The sequence below is a fragment of the Myodes glareolus genome, chromosome X (genome assembly GCF_982192425.1).
Source record: "Myodes glareolus chromosome X, mMyoGla1.1, whole genome shotgun sequence".
Lineage (NCBI taxonomy): Eukaryota > Metazoa > Chordata > Mammalia > Rodentia > Cricetidae > Myodes > Myodes glareolus.
In genome coordinates this window covers 90,519,336-90,533,663 of record NC_142053.1, presented here as the reverse complement: position 1 = coordinate 90,533,663, position 14,328 = coordinate 90,519,336, and the positions used below count along the sequence as shown (strand labels likewise).

General features: G+C 42.9%; 1 protein-coding gene across 4 annotated transcripts in view; it reads left to right on the top strand.

Moving 5' to 3' along the window:
• Pcyt1b (phosphate cytidylyltransferase 1B, choline) overlaps nt 1–14,328 on the top strand; it is a 93,875-nt gene that overhangs the window by 45,343 nt on the left and 34,204 nt on the right. For 3 of the 4 annotated variants that reach the window (XM_085684926.2, XM_048449786.3, XM_087902504.1), the window contains exons 2-3: nt 5,940–6,039; nt 12,143–12,259. In XM_085684926.2, coding sequence (XP_085541052.1) covers nt 5,940–6,039; nt 12,143–12,259 — 217 coding nt within the window. Of the gene's footprint in view, nt 1–4,974; nt 5,180–5,939; nt 6,040–12,142; nt 12,260–14,328 lie in introns of those variants that run through there. The other variant, XM_048449789.3, reaches the window with a different exon arrangement.

The following is a 14,328-nucleotide window of genomic DNA, read 5'->3' as shown; positions in this document are numbered from 1 at the left end:
ATAGATAAGAAAATAGAATTTTTTGTGATGTCTTCTTTTAATCCTCAATTTGTGGTTCTGAATCTGCTGTCAGTCAATGATGCACAATGCATAAGTACGGGGACTTTATGTCATTTTTTACACTTGAGTAATAGCTGCATTGTACACCTGATATTGTACTTAATAGCTCTGTGTGCACATACATGCATATGTATATGTGTGCATGTACATGTGTGTTCATGTGCAAGAGCACGTGTGTGTGTGTGTGTGTGTGTGCATGTGCACACAAGTGCATATACACACGCCTGCACTTGCACTTGCAGAAGTCTTGATATGTAGCCCTAGCTACCCTTGAAATCCTGTTTGACCTAGTCTGGCTGGGAACTCATGAGCCTCGTACCTCAGTCTCTTGAGTACTCTCTTCCATACAAGTCCCAGCCCAAGAGATTCTACAAAAGCAATGTCCACTATACAATATCCTTCCCTTAGAAAGCCTTTTGGGAGTATGGCTTTTTATGACACTGTGGTACAGTTTACATAACTGGAATACGTGACAAAAGGGAAACATTTTCACAAGCAATGATTGGGTGTTCTGAAATCTTTAATTGAGCAGGAAGAACTTTGACGATGGCCTAGCACCAAATCTATGGTCTCACAAGGCCCTTGTACATGTAAGATTCGGCGCACTGGGTTTCTCCTTATTCCTTGAAAGTCCTCACTCTTACGATGAACAGCAATTCCCTGTGTTTCTCCAGCTTTCAGCTTGGCCCAGGGTTCTCCAGGGAGGCATGAGCTACGGTTCCAATGGCCCCCACTATTCTAGTCACTTGAAGTCTAAGATTTGTATGTTGACAAGAGTGGGACTTTGGTTCCAGCTATGAAATGACTGAAAGTTGTGCGTGCCTCTTGAGCTACGCTCTGCTGCTGTTCTGAAAGGGCTGCTCTTCACTTTGGTGGATTGCTGCCCAGAGTCACTTCTCTTTCCTGCTGTTATTTCTTCCTTCCTTTAAATCTACCTTCCGGACATCATGCATCTCTTCGCTGTATAGCTTGTGCTAATAACACTAGAAAATGGGATCTGGGTGCCTTAGAGTTGGTCCAAGATGAGGCTCGCAATGGCTCCATGCAAGACATCTGCCGTGCTTCTCTAAGTTGGGGTAAAAACATCGGCCACATGCTTTTACTCCTTCAGTTGATTGCTTTGGCTTGCCCTTCCTGGTTATCAGGGGCTTCAGTATCTTCTCTATGAGGTCTCCTTGTCCTGTCTAAGAATCTTGAGCATTTCCTTAGTTCAGAGAGAGCCAAAAAGGCAACTGAGTTGCAAGGACCTAGCACCGCTGTTGCTTCTTGTCATTAGTCGGCATCACTGTTGAAGACAGGTCCTACATAGTTCACTGGAGACTGTACAAATCTTACCGAGCTGTTGTACAAACTAATGAGCAAATCTGACAAATTTGTCATTTTATATGAATCCCTATGTATACAATCAAAGACTTAGTTGTTTTACGGTGTTATTGGGTCCCCCTTTAATGTCCCTATGTCAGGCCTATGTTTGTAATACATCGGAGTACACTAGTAAGTTTTGGGGCTTTGGTAAACGCTGAGGAATAAATAGGGGCATTGGTCCCTTGTAGACATCTAGATAGTTCAAGGGCCAGTTTTTCCCCATCCTCCCTCCTCCTAGGAGACTCCACACATCTTATTCCCAATTGTTCTGAGGTTGGTCCATTGCTTATATGTGGAGAAAACAAAGCCTAACGAGCATTCCTTAGTAGTCAAATGATTTGTTCTGATCCTGAAAAAGGTTTTTTTATTTTAAAGATGTAGTCTGAAGTGTTCAGACTGAGCAAATATTACTTCAAGTCACAGGAGGTAGCTGGTATTTGCGAGGCCCTCACTAAGCCTTGGTGAATATAGAGTTTAATTACTTTTAATTTAAAATTTGCCATTATCATGATTAATTCGTGGGTGTAGAGGTCATACTTGTAGAGAACGACTTTGTTCTCTCCGTCTCCCTTTCCGTGGGTTCTGGGAACGGTGAGCTTAGGTTACCAGACTTGCATGGACCTTCACCCACTGAGCCACCTCACTGTTCCTGTAGAGTGGTTAATGCTCAACCCAAGGGTTCTTCTGCATCACTTTGAAAGACAATCTTCTGGGAAGCAGGGCTGCCACTTGTTTACTTTTACATTGTCCCTGTTCCAAGCATAGTTGTCTCGTATAATACGGAAAATAGGCCCTTACCATGGCAGCTGCTGTTGCAGGTGCTCACCTGTGCGCATGCTGCACACACAAGCACACCCTTGCACGGCACCTAGGATTCTGTCTGTCTTCCTTCGCTTCCGGTCTCCCATGTCCCCGCTTCCAAGTCATGAGAATCAACAGCAAACTGCACAGTACACATAAACTCTATCTTCGTCTTTCAGTAAAGGTTATTTCAAAATTTTCTCTCTGTTTAAACGCCACACCTTCTTAATACACCTTCCTTATGCGATGACAACGCTTTGCCTAATAAGATTTGTGACGAGTACATAAAATATTTCTAAAGTCGTTTATTTTAGATCATTTGATAAAGATTCACTGTTTGTATAAGCACAGAAGTGAAATGGCTATGTATGGTGGCACGCACATATAACCCAAACATTTGAAGACTGCAGCAGGAGGATTATGAGTTCCAGGTTAGCTTAGGCCATCTAGCAAGTTACAGCTAAGCTGGCCTAGCGTAATAATAAAACTTTACCTTTAAAAATCCCCACAATCGCAACAGCAAAACAGAACCACGTAATGAATCATTAATAGAAGATATTCCCATTTGGGTCTGGAGAGATGGCCCAGCGGTTAAGAGGACTTGATGCTCTCTCAGGAGACCTAGGTTTGGATTGCAGTACCTTTGTCAGGAGGCTCACAATTGCCTGTAACTCCGTGCAGGAGATTGACTGCCCTCTCCTGCCTTCCGCAGGCATCCACAAGCATGTGGCTCATTCCCACAGAGACATGTGTACGATGAGCACACGCATATAAAGGCACTCATTAGTCATTTTTCTTGGTTGTATGGAGGACTACATTATCTACCATTGTCTAGGGACACAGTGCTGTGTGTGGTTTACAGAGTAAGGACAGCGGCTGCAGGGACAGTAGAGTGGTAGAGTGTGCCTGTGATCTCCGCTTCTCATAATGCTTGTGCAAGATAGTGACCTTCTCACAGATGAGACTGAATTCAGATTAAGTTAAAGAGCTTGCTTTTAGAGACACACAAAGTCAAATAACTTTCTCACCACACGTATGGCCAGTTCCTTCTAACGGGGCAATGTTGGGTTAGCCCCGACTTTCCCTGCCACAACTATTGGACCCAAGAGTACACCTGCCACAGCTCCAAACAGTTCTGGTTGTGTCCTGATTTGAAAACACGAGCTTAGCCAGACAGATTCCACTTTACAATTTTTTTAATGGTACTGGGGATGGTACCCAGGGCTTTGTTAGGCCACCTACCACTCTACCACGAAGGAAGATTATAAGTTCAAGGTCAGCCTGGGCTACCTGGCAAGCCCTTGTCTCAATACAAACAAACGAGCGAATAAATAAAACAGTCTTAGGGGGAACTTGTGAAGGGAGCCGTGTATAAGCTAAAGTTCTGGGGAACGGAAAGCAAGCAGAGAATTGACTGTGGTAGAAGGGTGCAGGGGGTGGAAATGGAGCAGAAAGAAGCGCATGGTCGAACAGCCAGGTTGGTGCAGAATTCTTGGCATGCCGAGACCACTTTCTGCCACTTCCTCTTTCCACTTCTGTGCCTTAAAATAAGGCCCCATCTCTTGCACTACCTTTAGTGAGTGTTTTTAGCCGGAAGAGTCTAATTAGTGCATGCACCCAGTAGGGGCTACGAAGGATATTTGAACACGAGTCTTACAAACACAGATGGAACTCCTGTGCCACATTCCACATGCTTCTCTGGTCCTTTAGAGCCCACAAAGTCGCCTCAGTGTATCTGAGGACAAAAGCGATGGAATCACAGTTCCCAATTCTTTGTCCCAAGTCTCGGTTTGCTTCCAGAGTCCTGAAGGACAGGTGGGAGGTACAGAAGTCTCAGGCAGCTAACTGGGAGACCTCCAGACAAAACTGCAGCAGGATTCCTACTTCAGAGCGGAAGGTGGTGTGAATGGGGCTGTAGGAAAGGGCCAGGGCAGGGTTCTGTTCTTGTCAGTGTAGAGAACTTGTGTCTTGGAGAACACGGTCTTATCAAGAGCAAGGGCTAACTTCCAGGCATGAAGGTAAATGCCTGCTAGCCCTGCACTTGGGAAGACCGGGCGTGAGGATTCTGAGTTCAAGGTCAGCTTGGGATATATAACAAGCCCCTATCTTTAGAAACAATCTTTTTAAGGGCAAGGATGGACTAGTCTTATCTGTACATCTAACCTTAGATTTTAGTATAGCACCTGACATCTATTTGGGTGAATGAATGAGAGATTGAAGAAATATGAATAAGTGAATGGCAGAAGTAAGCCACATCCCCTGTTAGAATGTCTCGATCCATCCTCAGTCAAATCTTCCCAAGTTAAGGACTAGCACCTGTCTCCAGCTCTAATAAGCAATTCCTGCAGCGCTGTGCGTAGTGTTTACAGTGACTAGTGAACCTTGGCTTGAAAAACAAAACCAAACCACCGAGTAGGATTTTAGTGGTAACTGTGGTAATGACATAGCTCAAAGACTGCAAAGGGACAACTCTGGATTGCCCTGTTTACAAAAACACCACCCGCTTTGTCTTCCTCTGTCTGGAGAGAGTGAGGTTTTCATTTTAAGAGGCTGACTAAAAAATGCAGGGCCACTTCCTGGGCAAGCTTCCAAGTGACTACATCTTTCTCACAGCATTCCCCAGAGCGGCTGCCCAAGCTGCCTGGGGCGGGGCCTCTAGCCATTGGTAGCTGGGGAAGCTACCACAGGAGCAGTTATCTGCAGCCCGCCAGAATTGCTGTGCTTTTTGGCTCTCTCCGGTTGCAGATAGCAGCCTTGGCCTTTGCATTGAAGAGACATCAGCCTTTGTGATTGGCCAGGCTGGGGTGTGTGTGTGTGCGTGCGCGCGCGTGTGAACGTGTATGTGTGTGTGTGTGTGTGTGTGTGTGTGTGTGTGTGTGTGTGTGAATTACAGGAGATGTCGTGCCACGCTTCTGAATATGAGGTTCCTTTCAGCCGAGTGTCCCGGGTGTGGGTGAGTCTAAATATCTGAAGACTGCCCTTGTCGCTTGGAAGATGCTCAAAGCCAGGCATTATGATTTTCCAAGGGCATGACTTAGCATATTTCTTAATCCTACTAAGCCTCGGTTGCCTTTTCTGTAAAGTAAGCACAGGATGATGGTATCCTATGGAAGGATAGGACTGTGTACGCGGCCTAGTGTGTTGGGAGGCCAGAAAGAGATGATGGCTCCAGGTCATCTATCTCATCCAGCCCCTGGCATATGGTAGGCACTACGCAGCTCTAGGACTTCTTTTGATTTTATTTGTTCTTATTTTTTTTAAGACAGGGTCTTAGTCAGGTTGGCCTTGAACTCTCCATCCTCCTGCCTCAGCCTCCTGAGTGTTGGGATTACATGTGTGAGCCACCATGCCGGACTTGCTCTTAATATTCCTGATGCATCAGTTAAAAAGGAGGGGGAAGGGACTGTGCCCACGCTTGGTTTCTAGAAGCGCAATGTTGCTCTGGCAGGCCCGTCAGATGTGTTCCACTACTTCCCCTAGCCCCTTGGGTCTCACTCCTTGAAACCTGATCCATTGGGGAACATTGGAGAACTCACTGTGATCCCCCTGTCTTGGCCTCTTGGATTGAACACTGGCACAACAGGTGTGAGCCATCCTGGCCTGCTGTTATTCTTGGTCGTACCTATCTACCAGACAACAAGCTTCAAGGGAGGTTGACGGTGCCGAAGATTTATCAGACAATATTCGTTCCCGTTCTCTCTTTTCTCTTCTAGACCTTGACTGCACCGGCTCCTTTTGCAGATGAATCCAGCTGCCAGTGCCAAGCGCCTCATGAAAAACTAACCATTGCCCAGGCCCGCTTAGGAACACCAGGTGAGGCGGTTGTTCTCATTTCGCAAATGGGCTTCGTGTTGACATTTGAAGTATCGCAAAGCATTATGTGAGCAGTGCTGACTTTCAGAGTGGAGTTTTGTGATTCTAGCCCAGCATGAGGACTGTGCACGTTAATTAATGCTGAGGACCAGTTGGGTATGGTCCCTTGTGACTGGTATCTCAGCACTGGGGAGACTGAAGCAGGCGAGCCACTGTGAGTTTGAGGCCACCATGGGTTATGTAGTGAGTATTCCAGAACATCCTGGGCTACAGAGCGAGACCCTACTTAAAAAAAAAATCAAAACAAAAAAATCAAAACAGCAATGGTTTGCATATAAATCAAAGTAGTCCAGGCAAAAATGTGAGAGAATATAGGTGCTTATGTGAGAGAATATAGGTGCTTATGTGAGAGAATATAGGTGCTTATGTGAGAGAATATAGGTGCTTATGTGAGAGAATATAGGTGCTTATGTGAGAGAATATAGGTGCTTATGTGAGAGAATATAGGTGCTTATGTGAGAGAATATAAGTGCTTATGTGAGAGAATATAAGTGCTTATGTGAGAGAATATAGGTGCTTAAGCCCTGGCTCTGTCGTTTAGGAATTCTACAGACTCTGGCAATTCACAAAAAAGATTTGGATTCATCTTTTTATTGGCAAAACAGGGACAATGTCTTGCTCCATTGGTTTTTGGTGACAGGTAGATTCTTTTAAAAGTACCACTTTTCAGGGTGTTGAAGAACTAAGCAGGTATAATTGTAACTCTTCTGAAATGTCTTCATTTTATGTTTTAAGTGAGCCCTTAAAATAAAGACAGTTCTGTCTTAGAAGTATATAGCTCCACTCATTCCTTTAGCCAGTGTCAGAAGGCCAGTGGGGGAAGAGATGGAAAAGGAACCATAAATTACCATTTCTGCTTCCCAAGGGCTTTCGTGTTAATTAAAGAGCTGAGCCAATTAGACAGGAAGGAAAAGCCACAGGCACGTGTGTGAATGGACAGCTTGATGGTAAGTGACAGTAGAGAGACCGGCAGGGTCATGGGGTCTGGAGAGGTGGGGCAAGATCTCAGGGCGGAGCAGAACCTAGCTGGTTCTTCTGGGAGATGTTTGGGCCATGTCTACAGAAAGCAGAAAGTTATTCTGAGAAGGGAGAATAGGAACAGTGTAGGAAAACCCAAGAGACAGAGAGTTGTCTGGGGGTAAAGATGGATCATTCCAATTGGTTAGGGTGGAGCAAAATAGAGGACTAGTCGAGTGGGTTAGGCAAGACAGAGTGAGCTCCTACCACCACTGCAAAACCCACCAGCCTAAACTTAAAGGAATCAATGGGACAAGGGGCAGTGGATTATCTAATAGTGATTGCCAGTTATTAAATACGTACAAGGTGCGAAGGTCTTCATGTGTCTCCTGCCATTTTCCTCTCCCAACTCAACATGGCCAGTGCTTTCAGTATTTCACGCTTAAGGAAATGAAAGTTTAGCGAGTTTGTGCACTGCGTGAGGTACTTCCGCTGGTAAGTGCCAGGACTTCTGGACACTGGAGCCTGCAGCAGAATCACCAGGAGTGCTTGTGAGCGTACACAGGGCTGCGACTCCCCACTGGAGTATCTGACTCTGTTCACATGGGCTGCAGCTCTAATAACTTCCCAGCTAATGATGCTACTTGGGGAACACCTGTTGAGTCGTAGCACCGGGGGGTTTGGCTCCAGAATGCTGTAGGTAGAGTTCGACCCTCTGAGCCACGACACTCCGCCTCCTCTCTAATGGCACTCCTCAAAAGTGTTGAGGTCACTAAAGACTCCCACGAAGGGGCTGGAGAGATGACTCAGCAATACGAGCACTTGCTTCTCTTCCAGAGGACCCAGGTTCAATTCCTAGCACCCACATGGTAGCTCCTAACTGTCTATAACGCCAATCCCAGTGGATCTGATGTTCTCTTCTGACCTTCATGGGCACCTGCGTGCATACAGTAGATATCCAGACAAGCAGCTGCACACACATACATCCTACAATAAAAATAATCCTTGAAGAAGGAGTTTCCCTAGTCTCCCCCATTCCTCTGACCTCAGATCAGGAATGGGGGTGGCCACCTGCATCTTTAACAATCAGCCTGGAGAATCCTTAAGTTGGTGTTTAGAGAGTACATACTGAGAAATATTGGCCCAACAAAAAATGTCAAATAAGTTTCAAAAGAAAACTCGGGTGTGTAAGCTTTATATCACTCTGATAAAATACCGAGGAGGAGTTAGGAAGAGGAAAGATTTAGTTCGGCCTCACCTCCTTGTTTCCACTACCTCCCAAGAGAATTGTGGTCTGGGAATCAAGCTTTCAAAAACGAGCTATGTGGGCCATGAGGGTGGGGGCAGGAGAGGTGAAAAAAAAAAGATTCAAATGGAAACAAGGTGGTTATGTGACAAACAGAATTGACCTGAAGTTAAAGGATAAGATTCAAATGTGGGCAGAAAAGAACCTTAAGTTTCTGTGGAAGTTGATACACTTCTACTTGATAGGCTGTCCTGTCCCCTATCTCCTCTAATCTTTGAAAATTCCCAGAAGACTAGAGAATTGGTGTATGTCATAACTGAGTAGACCTAGGACTTTCCATCCTTTTCACCTCAAACCACTACTTTAGCCAGTCGAAGGGCCTTCCAGGTGAAGTGCTGACCTCAGCTAGCCTTGGGGCTGAATGAAAACAGGCTCAGGTCTGACGCTGGAGGTCAAAGGTGTAGGCCTAAAGGTGTGTGGATACAGCAGAAAAACAGCACTTTCATTGTAACCTTTTGCTCTGCATTTTCAACTTCTCTCAACTCTCTCTCTCTCTCTCTCTCTCTCTCTCTCTCTCTCTCTCTCTCTCTCTCCCTCCTCCCTCCCTCTTTGCCCCCTCTTTCCTTTCCCCTTCTTCCCCCCCCCCCCCCCGAAGAGACCAGGAAACCAGGTTCCTCTCTTTGCCTTAGGAGTTTCCCAGTCTGGAAGTTGCTGACACATTGCACTTTTAAAAAATGATCTTACTGCAAAATCAACTCTGCAGATAGTCTTCAAATTTCCTAAATGGCCTTTTCCCCAGTAATTATGCCATCTTTCTTCACTTTTCTTCCTCTCTGCTTCCTGAATTCATTTATCCTGATCACCTCTGAATCATTAACAAAAACTTCCACAAAACTGCCATCTGCTTTCTTGCGGGATTTAGATCTTAAAACAAATTTTCCTCAATTGAATCGCAATTGAATAAGAGCATTGAAATCTGAGATCCCTCATTAGACAGTTTGTTATTTCAGAGCATTTTCTGTTTACTGCGACTTATTTAGAATACAGTATAATCCTGTGAAAGCAATTCTGTTTGTTCAAAATAGTATATAATTGAAAATAGTTGCAGTTCTCAATTTGACATAAAAATCTCCATATTTTTTATTGGAGAAATTTAATTTATTAGCAACATTGTACCATCTGAATCTATTAATGTAATATTTCTTTATGTTCTAAATTAATGAGGTTGGGTTACATCAATAACTAATCACAATTTTAAATCTAAATCCTAAATCATTTAATAGAACTTTGCAATGGTTTCTTTTTTTTTTTTCGATTCCCCATTTTTTTTGGTGTGTGGTGCTGAAGTTTGAACTCAGGCCCTTGTGCATGCTAAGCAGGCACTCTACAATGAGGCCATACTCTATCCCTTAAATATTTCATTTTATAGCGTTAATATAATAAATGTTTATATTTTTAAAAGCCAGTGGGATTCTTAGGTTTATACAGAAAATCAGCAGGCTGGTGAGATGATTCATTCGGGAAAAATATTTGCTGCATAGTCATGATGACTGACTCTGAGCCCTAAAACCCAGTAGGAGGGAACTGATTTCGGACCTCATCCTCTGACTTCTACACGCACACTGTGACATGCATACATGTACTCTCTCCTTTTCCTCCTTCTCCTTCTTCTTCCTCACTTCTCCTCCTTGGCCATTAGGATGGTGCTACCAAAGAACAACAACACTCTTTCCCATCCCGTGCCCACTTTATACACTATGTTGGTGAAACCCAACCACCAGCATTCCCTTCTAATTAGAAAGAAATATGGGTCTCTGCTCTGGCTCAGCAATAGCATCCTACAGGACAAGAGAGGATTAGAGTATTGATTGGTTGTTTCTAACCCAGAGCACCAACCCTATATACAGCCTATATACAAAATTGATATATTGACTGCCTTCTCTTTTAGGCCACATGCCCCTTTTCTCTCTCCCTCTCTTTTTAAATTATAAACTGATTGACCTTTTAGCTCAGGCTTCTTATTAACTCTTATATCTTACATTAAGGCATAATTCTTGTCTGTGTTAGCCACATGGCTTGGTACCTTTCTAAGTAGGCCATTCTCATCTTGCTTCCTCTATGTCTGGGTGATGACTCCCCTTTTCTCTTATACCACAAAATGCCAGGACACATTTTGCCTTCTGAAAAGAAATGAGCCTTGCTTTGTAGCATTTGTCTATTTCTAGCATGAAAACATTCCCATCACAGCTCACTCCAGCCACCAATGGAAAGAAAACTGAGCAACAATCTGAGTACGGAGTAGACACCCAACCTTCACTGTCTTTGAGAACAGGACTCAGGTCTTTCTTTAAGTTCTTCCATTCCTGAGGCCTTGATGTTCCCAACAAATATGCGAGAAAGTGTAGGAACTTTAAAAGCTATATCCAAATAAACATGGTTGCATGTGGTGGCACTTGCCTTTATCCCAGGACTCAGGAGGCAAAGAGAGGCACATCTCTGAGTTCAAAGCCAGTCTGGTCTACACAGTGAATTCCAAGCCAACCAAGCTTCCATAGAAAGATCCCATCTAAAAAACTAACATGAAAAACAGAGTTTGCAGAGGAAGATTAGAAGCCTGTTCTTACCCTGCCACTGCCATTGTTCAAGGGACAGAGCCTGTATGAAATAAAGCCTCAGATACAAATGAGAGGGGAGGGAACTTCAAAAAGACCATATGCTACATGCTTGGATGCTTTGGGGTCTCTATTCAGTGCATTAGTTCAATTCCATTCTTTTTTAAAAAATATTTTATTTATTTATTATGTATACAATATTCTCCTACACACTAGAAGAGGCACCTGATCTCATTATAGGTGGTTGTGAGTCACCATGTGGTTACTGAGACTTGACTCATGACCCCTGGAAGAGCAGTCAGTGCTCTTAACCTCTGAGCCATCTCTCTAGCCCTTCACTTCCATTCTTGAGGGTGATTTTTCCTTTCTTAATAAACATCTATTTCTATTCCATTCACCACTTAAAATGCATGAATACTTCTCCATCTATCTTCCTGGTGGCTGACAGGATTTCCCCCTAAACTCTACATTGTCCTCAGGTCTCCTTCCAAGTTATTTCTAAAATCTTTAATTGACAAGATAAAGAACTCTAAAAGGGAACCTCAGTTTTCCCAGCAACAGGTAGACTCCACTGGTTCAGACATTGGTGTGGGATAATGCTTTTGTACGCTGTAAAGATTTGTCACTTGTATTAGTTTAACAAAATGCTGATTGGCCAGTAGTCAGGTAGGAAGTATAGGCGGGGCAACCAGACTAAGAGAATTCTGAGAAGAAGAAAGGCAGAGAGTCAGTCACTAGCCAGATGCAGAGGAAGCAAGATGAGAATGTCTTACTGAGAAAAGGTACCAAGACACATGGATAAACATAGATAATGATTATAGCTTAATTTAAGTTATAAGAGCTAAATAATAAGCTTGAGCTAATTGGCCAAACAATTTATAATTAATATAAACTTCCATATGTTTCTTTGGGACTGAATGGCTACAGGACTGGGCAGGACAATTTTTTTTCTACAAGACATCTAGAGTCTATCTGGGGTACAGAGAACTGCCAGTGCTCTGTTTGCCTTCCTTGGAAGATAACACTGTGTGTTGGATTCTTAATTTTTTTGTTTAGACCTTTAGAAAAGTCTATTTTTAAAAAGTCAATTTCATGCACTAATGTAATAATAATGTGTGGATATTGTGTCTTCTGTAGGCAAACTTATGGCACTGTACTGATGGAAGGTCTGGGACTTCCTTACCCTGCATTTATGTTAACCTGTTAACCGTGTCTCTTTCTTCCACAGTTGACAGGCCTGTTAGAGTGTATGCAGATGGAATATTTGACCTCTTCCACTCAGGTCATGCAAGGGCACTTATGCAAGCAAAAACACTGTTTCCCAACAGCTACTTGTTGGTAGGAGGTAAGAAGTGCATTTTCTTGATTCAGACCCTCCCTTAAAATATGCTTCCTGAAAAATATCCCTTTCAGATGTCCATCAATAAAATCTGACATTGTTAATGTTTCAAGTTTAGCCTATACCTCCTTACTACTTGAAATTGAAATTTAAAATGACATTTAAAACTATAGGAGAAATTATACCATGGTGTACCATTGTAAGAGAGAGAGAGAGAGAGAGAGAGAGAGAGAGAGAGAGAGAGATTAATGATACTGCCAAGGGTAGCCACCTCATACTTTCCATTAATGCCTTTCTCCTGGTATTTGTGACATGATCCAATTTATGTTTCTAAAGTTTTCTAGAGGATGAAGGAAAAAGCAGCATTATTCTGATTTCAAATCTTGGAGCACTAGAGGGGTTTAGGATGATTGGTGGAGCACAGGTTGTTATCTATTTTACTTGTGTGTGACCTGTAGCACTTAGGACAGCGTCATGCTAATAAGAGAGGCCTAACTGTTTGTACAACTAAGTACAATGTAATAAGGAAATGGAGATTTAGACATCCAGAGCATCTTGGTTCACAGTGAAGCTGACATACTTCCGAAGAGTATAGAAAGAGAACCATGGCTTGATGTGGACTGACATTTCATCCCCCAGAGGCTTACCTATTTCAATTTTGGTGAAAATGTAGCACTTGACTGTGGAGACTTGCACATCACTTCTGTAGCTCTTGAAGCAGTACATCCGTTCATTGTGTTTAGTCAATAACCATCTACTGGGATCAGTTTCCGTGGTGCTACATTGGACTAGACACTATAAACTTTGAGATCTCTAAGACGGAAAAAAAGTACAGCCAGGCCATTCTAGCGTCTTATATCATGTTATATTATTCAAGTATTAAACTACTTTCTGGCGATTTCAGAGGGAAAACTTGCAGATTTTGCTAAGGGTGCTAACCATGTGACTTTTGGATGGAATTCTTTGAGAATGGCACAATGGTAAAAGCAATGGCTAATAGGCAAGTCATATGAAGGGACCCAAAGGAGAAACTGTTTTGTCCCCACTTATCTTTATCCTGTCTCCAGAGTGAGTATTGCCACTTGGAATCTTCTGGGCTACTGGAGCCCTGGGAAGACATCTGCAGCATGTGGGCTCAAGTCATTTAGATGATTTGAGTTCAGATGTGGTTTGGTATGGGTGGGTCACAATTGACTATGTGACCCATGGGTCCACATGAGCCTTAGCAAGTTGTCACTTTGTATTTTGCTGCTACTGGTTTCTCCCTGTGCATTTCCTGTATGTGTGTGTGTGTGTGTGTGTGTGTGTGTGTGTGTATATATATATATATTAACAATGTTGTGAAGACATTTAAACTCTTTAACATTCCACACGGAGCCAGACATATAAACTGAAATTTTAAAACAAAATTATACCACATATGCTGGTACATAATTGTAATCCCAGAACTGGGGAGGTTAAGGTAGGAGAATCATGAGCTTTAGGCTAGCCTAGGCTATGTAGCAAGTTGCAGGCCAGTTTGAGCTACTCAATAAAACCTGCCTAATCTAAAAACAATTAAATTAACTTGGTTAAATAAAGTTGTTTCTCAATCACTTAAATGCCTCCAGCGGAATCTAAAAACTTTGAAATGTGCCATTATCCATTTACAGAATACAAAAATTAATTTTTTGAATACTTTATAAGTTTCCCTTTTTCTCCTGAAATTTGTTCTTGCCTATAATTTTCCTAGTGTGATACTTCAGTGCCTGTAAATCTTTTAGCTGCCTCTGTCATAGTCTCTAGAAGAGAAATATGTGTGTAACTCAGAACACAACCAAGTACCACAGAATACATTTTGATAAGTGATCATTATGCATAAAGATAAATTTGATCAGCATTTTTCTCTTAAAATGAATAGAATATTCTTATTTATGGATGTACCTGTGGGTGAACAGATTGAGGCAAAGTATATCAAGAATTTTGTTTATCTTTCCATTACTGTACTAAGTACTGAAATATTTGTTCCCACAAATGTCCAGGTAGGAATGCAAGGAGTTGGTTAATTTTGCCCTAACTCAAGAAAACAATCTTAT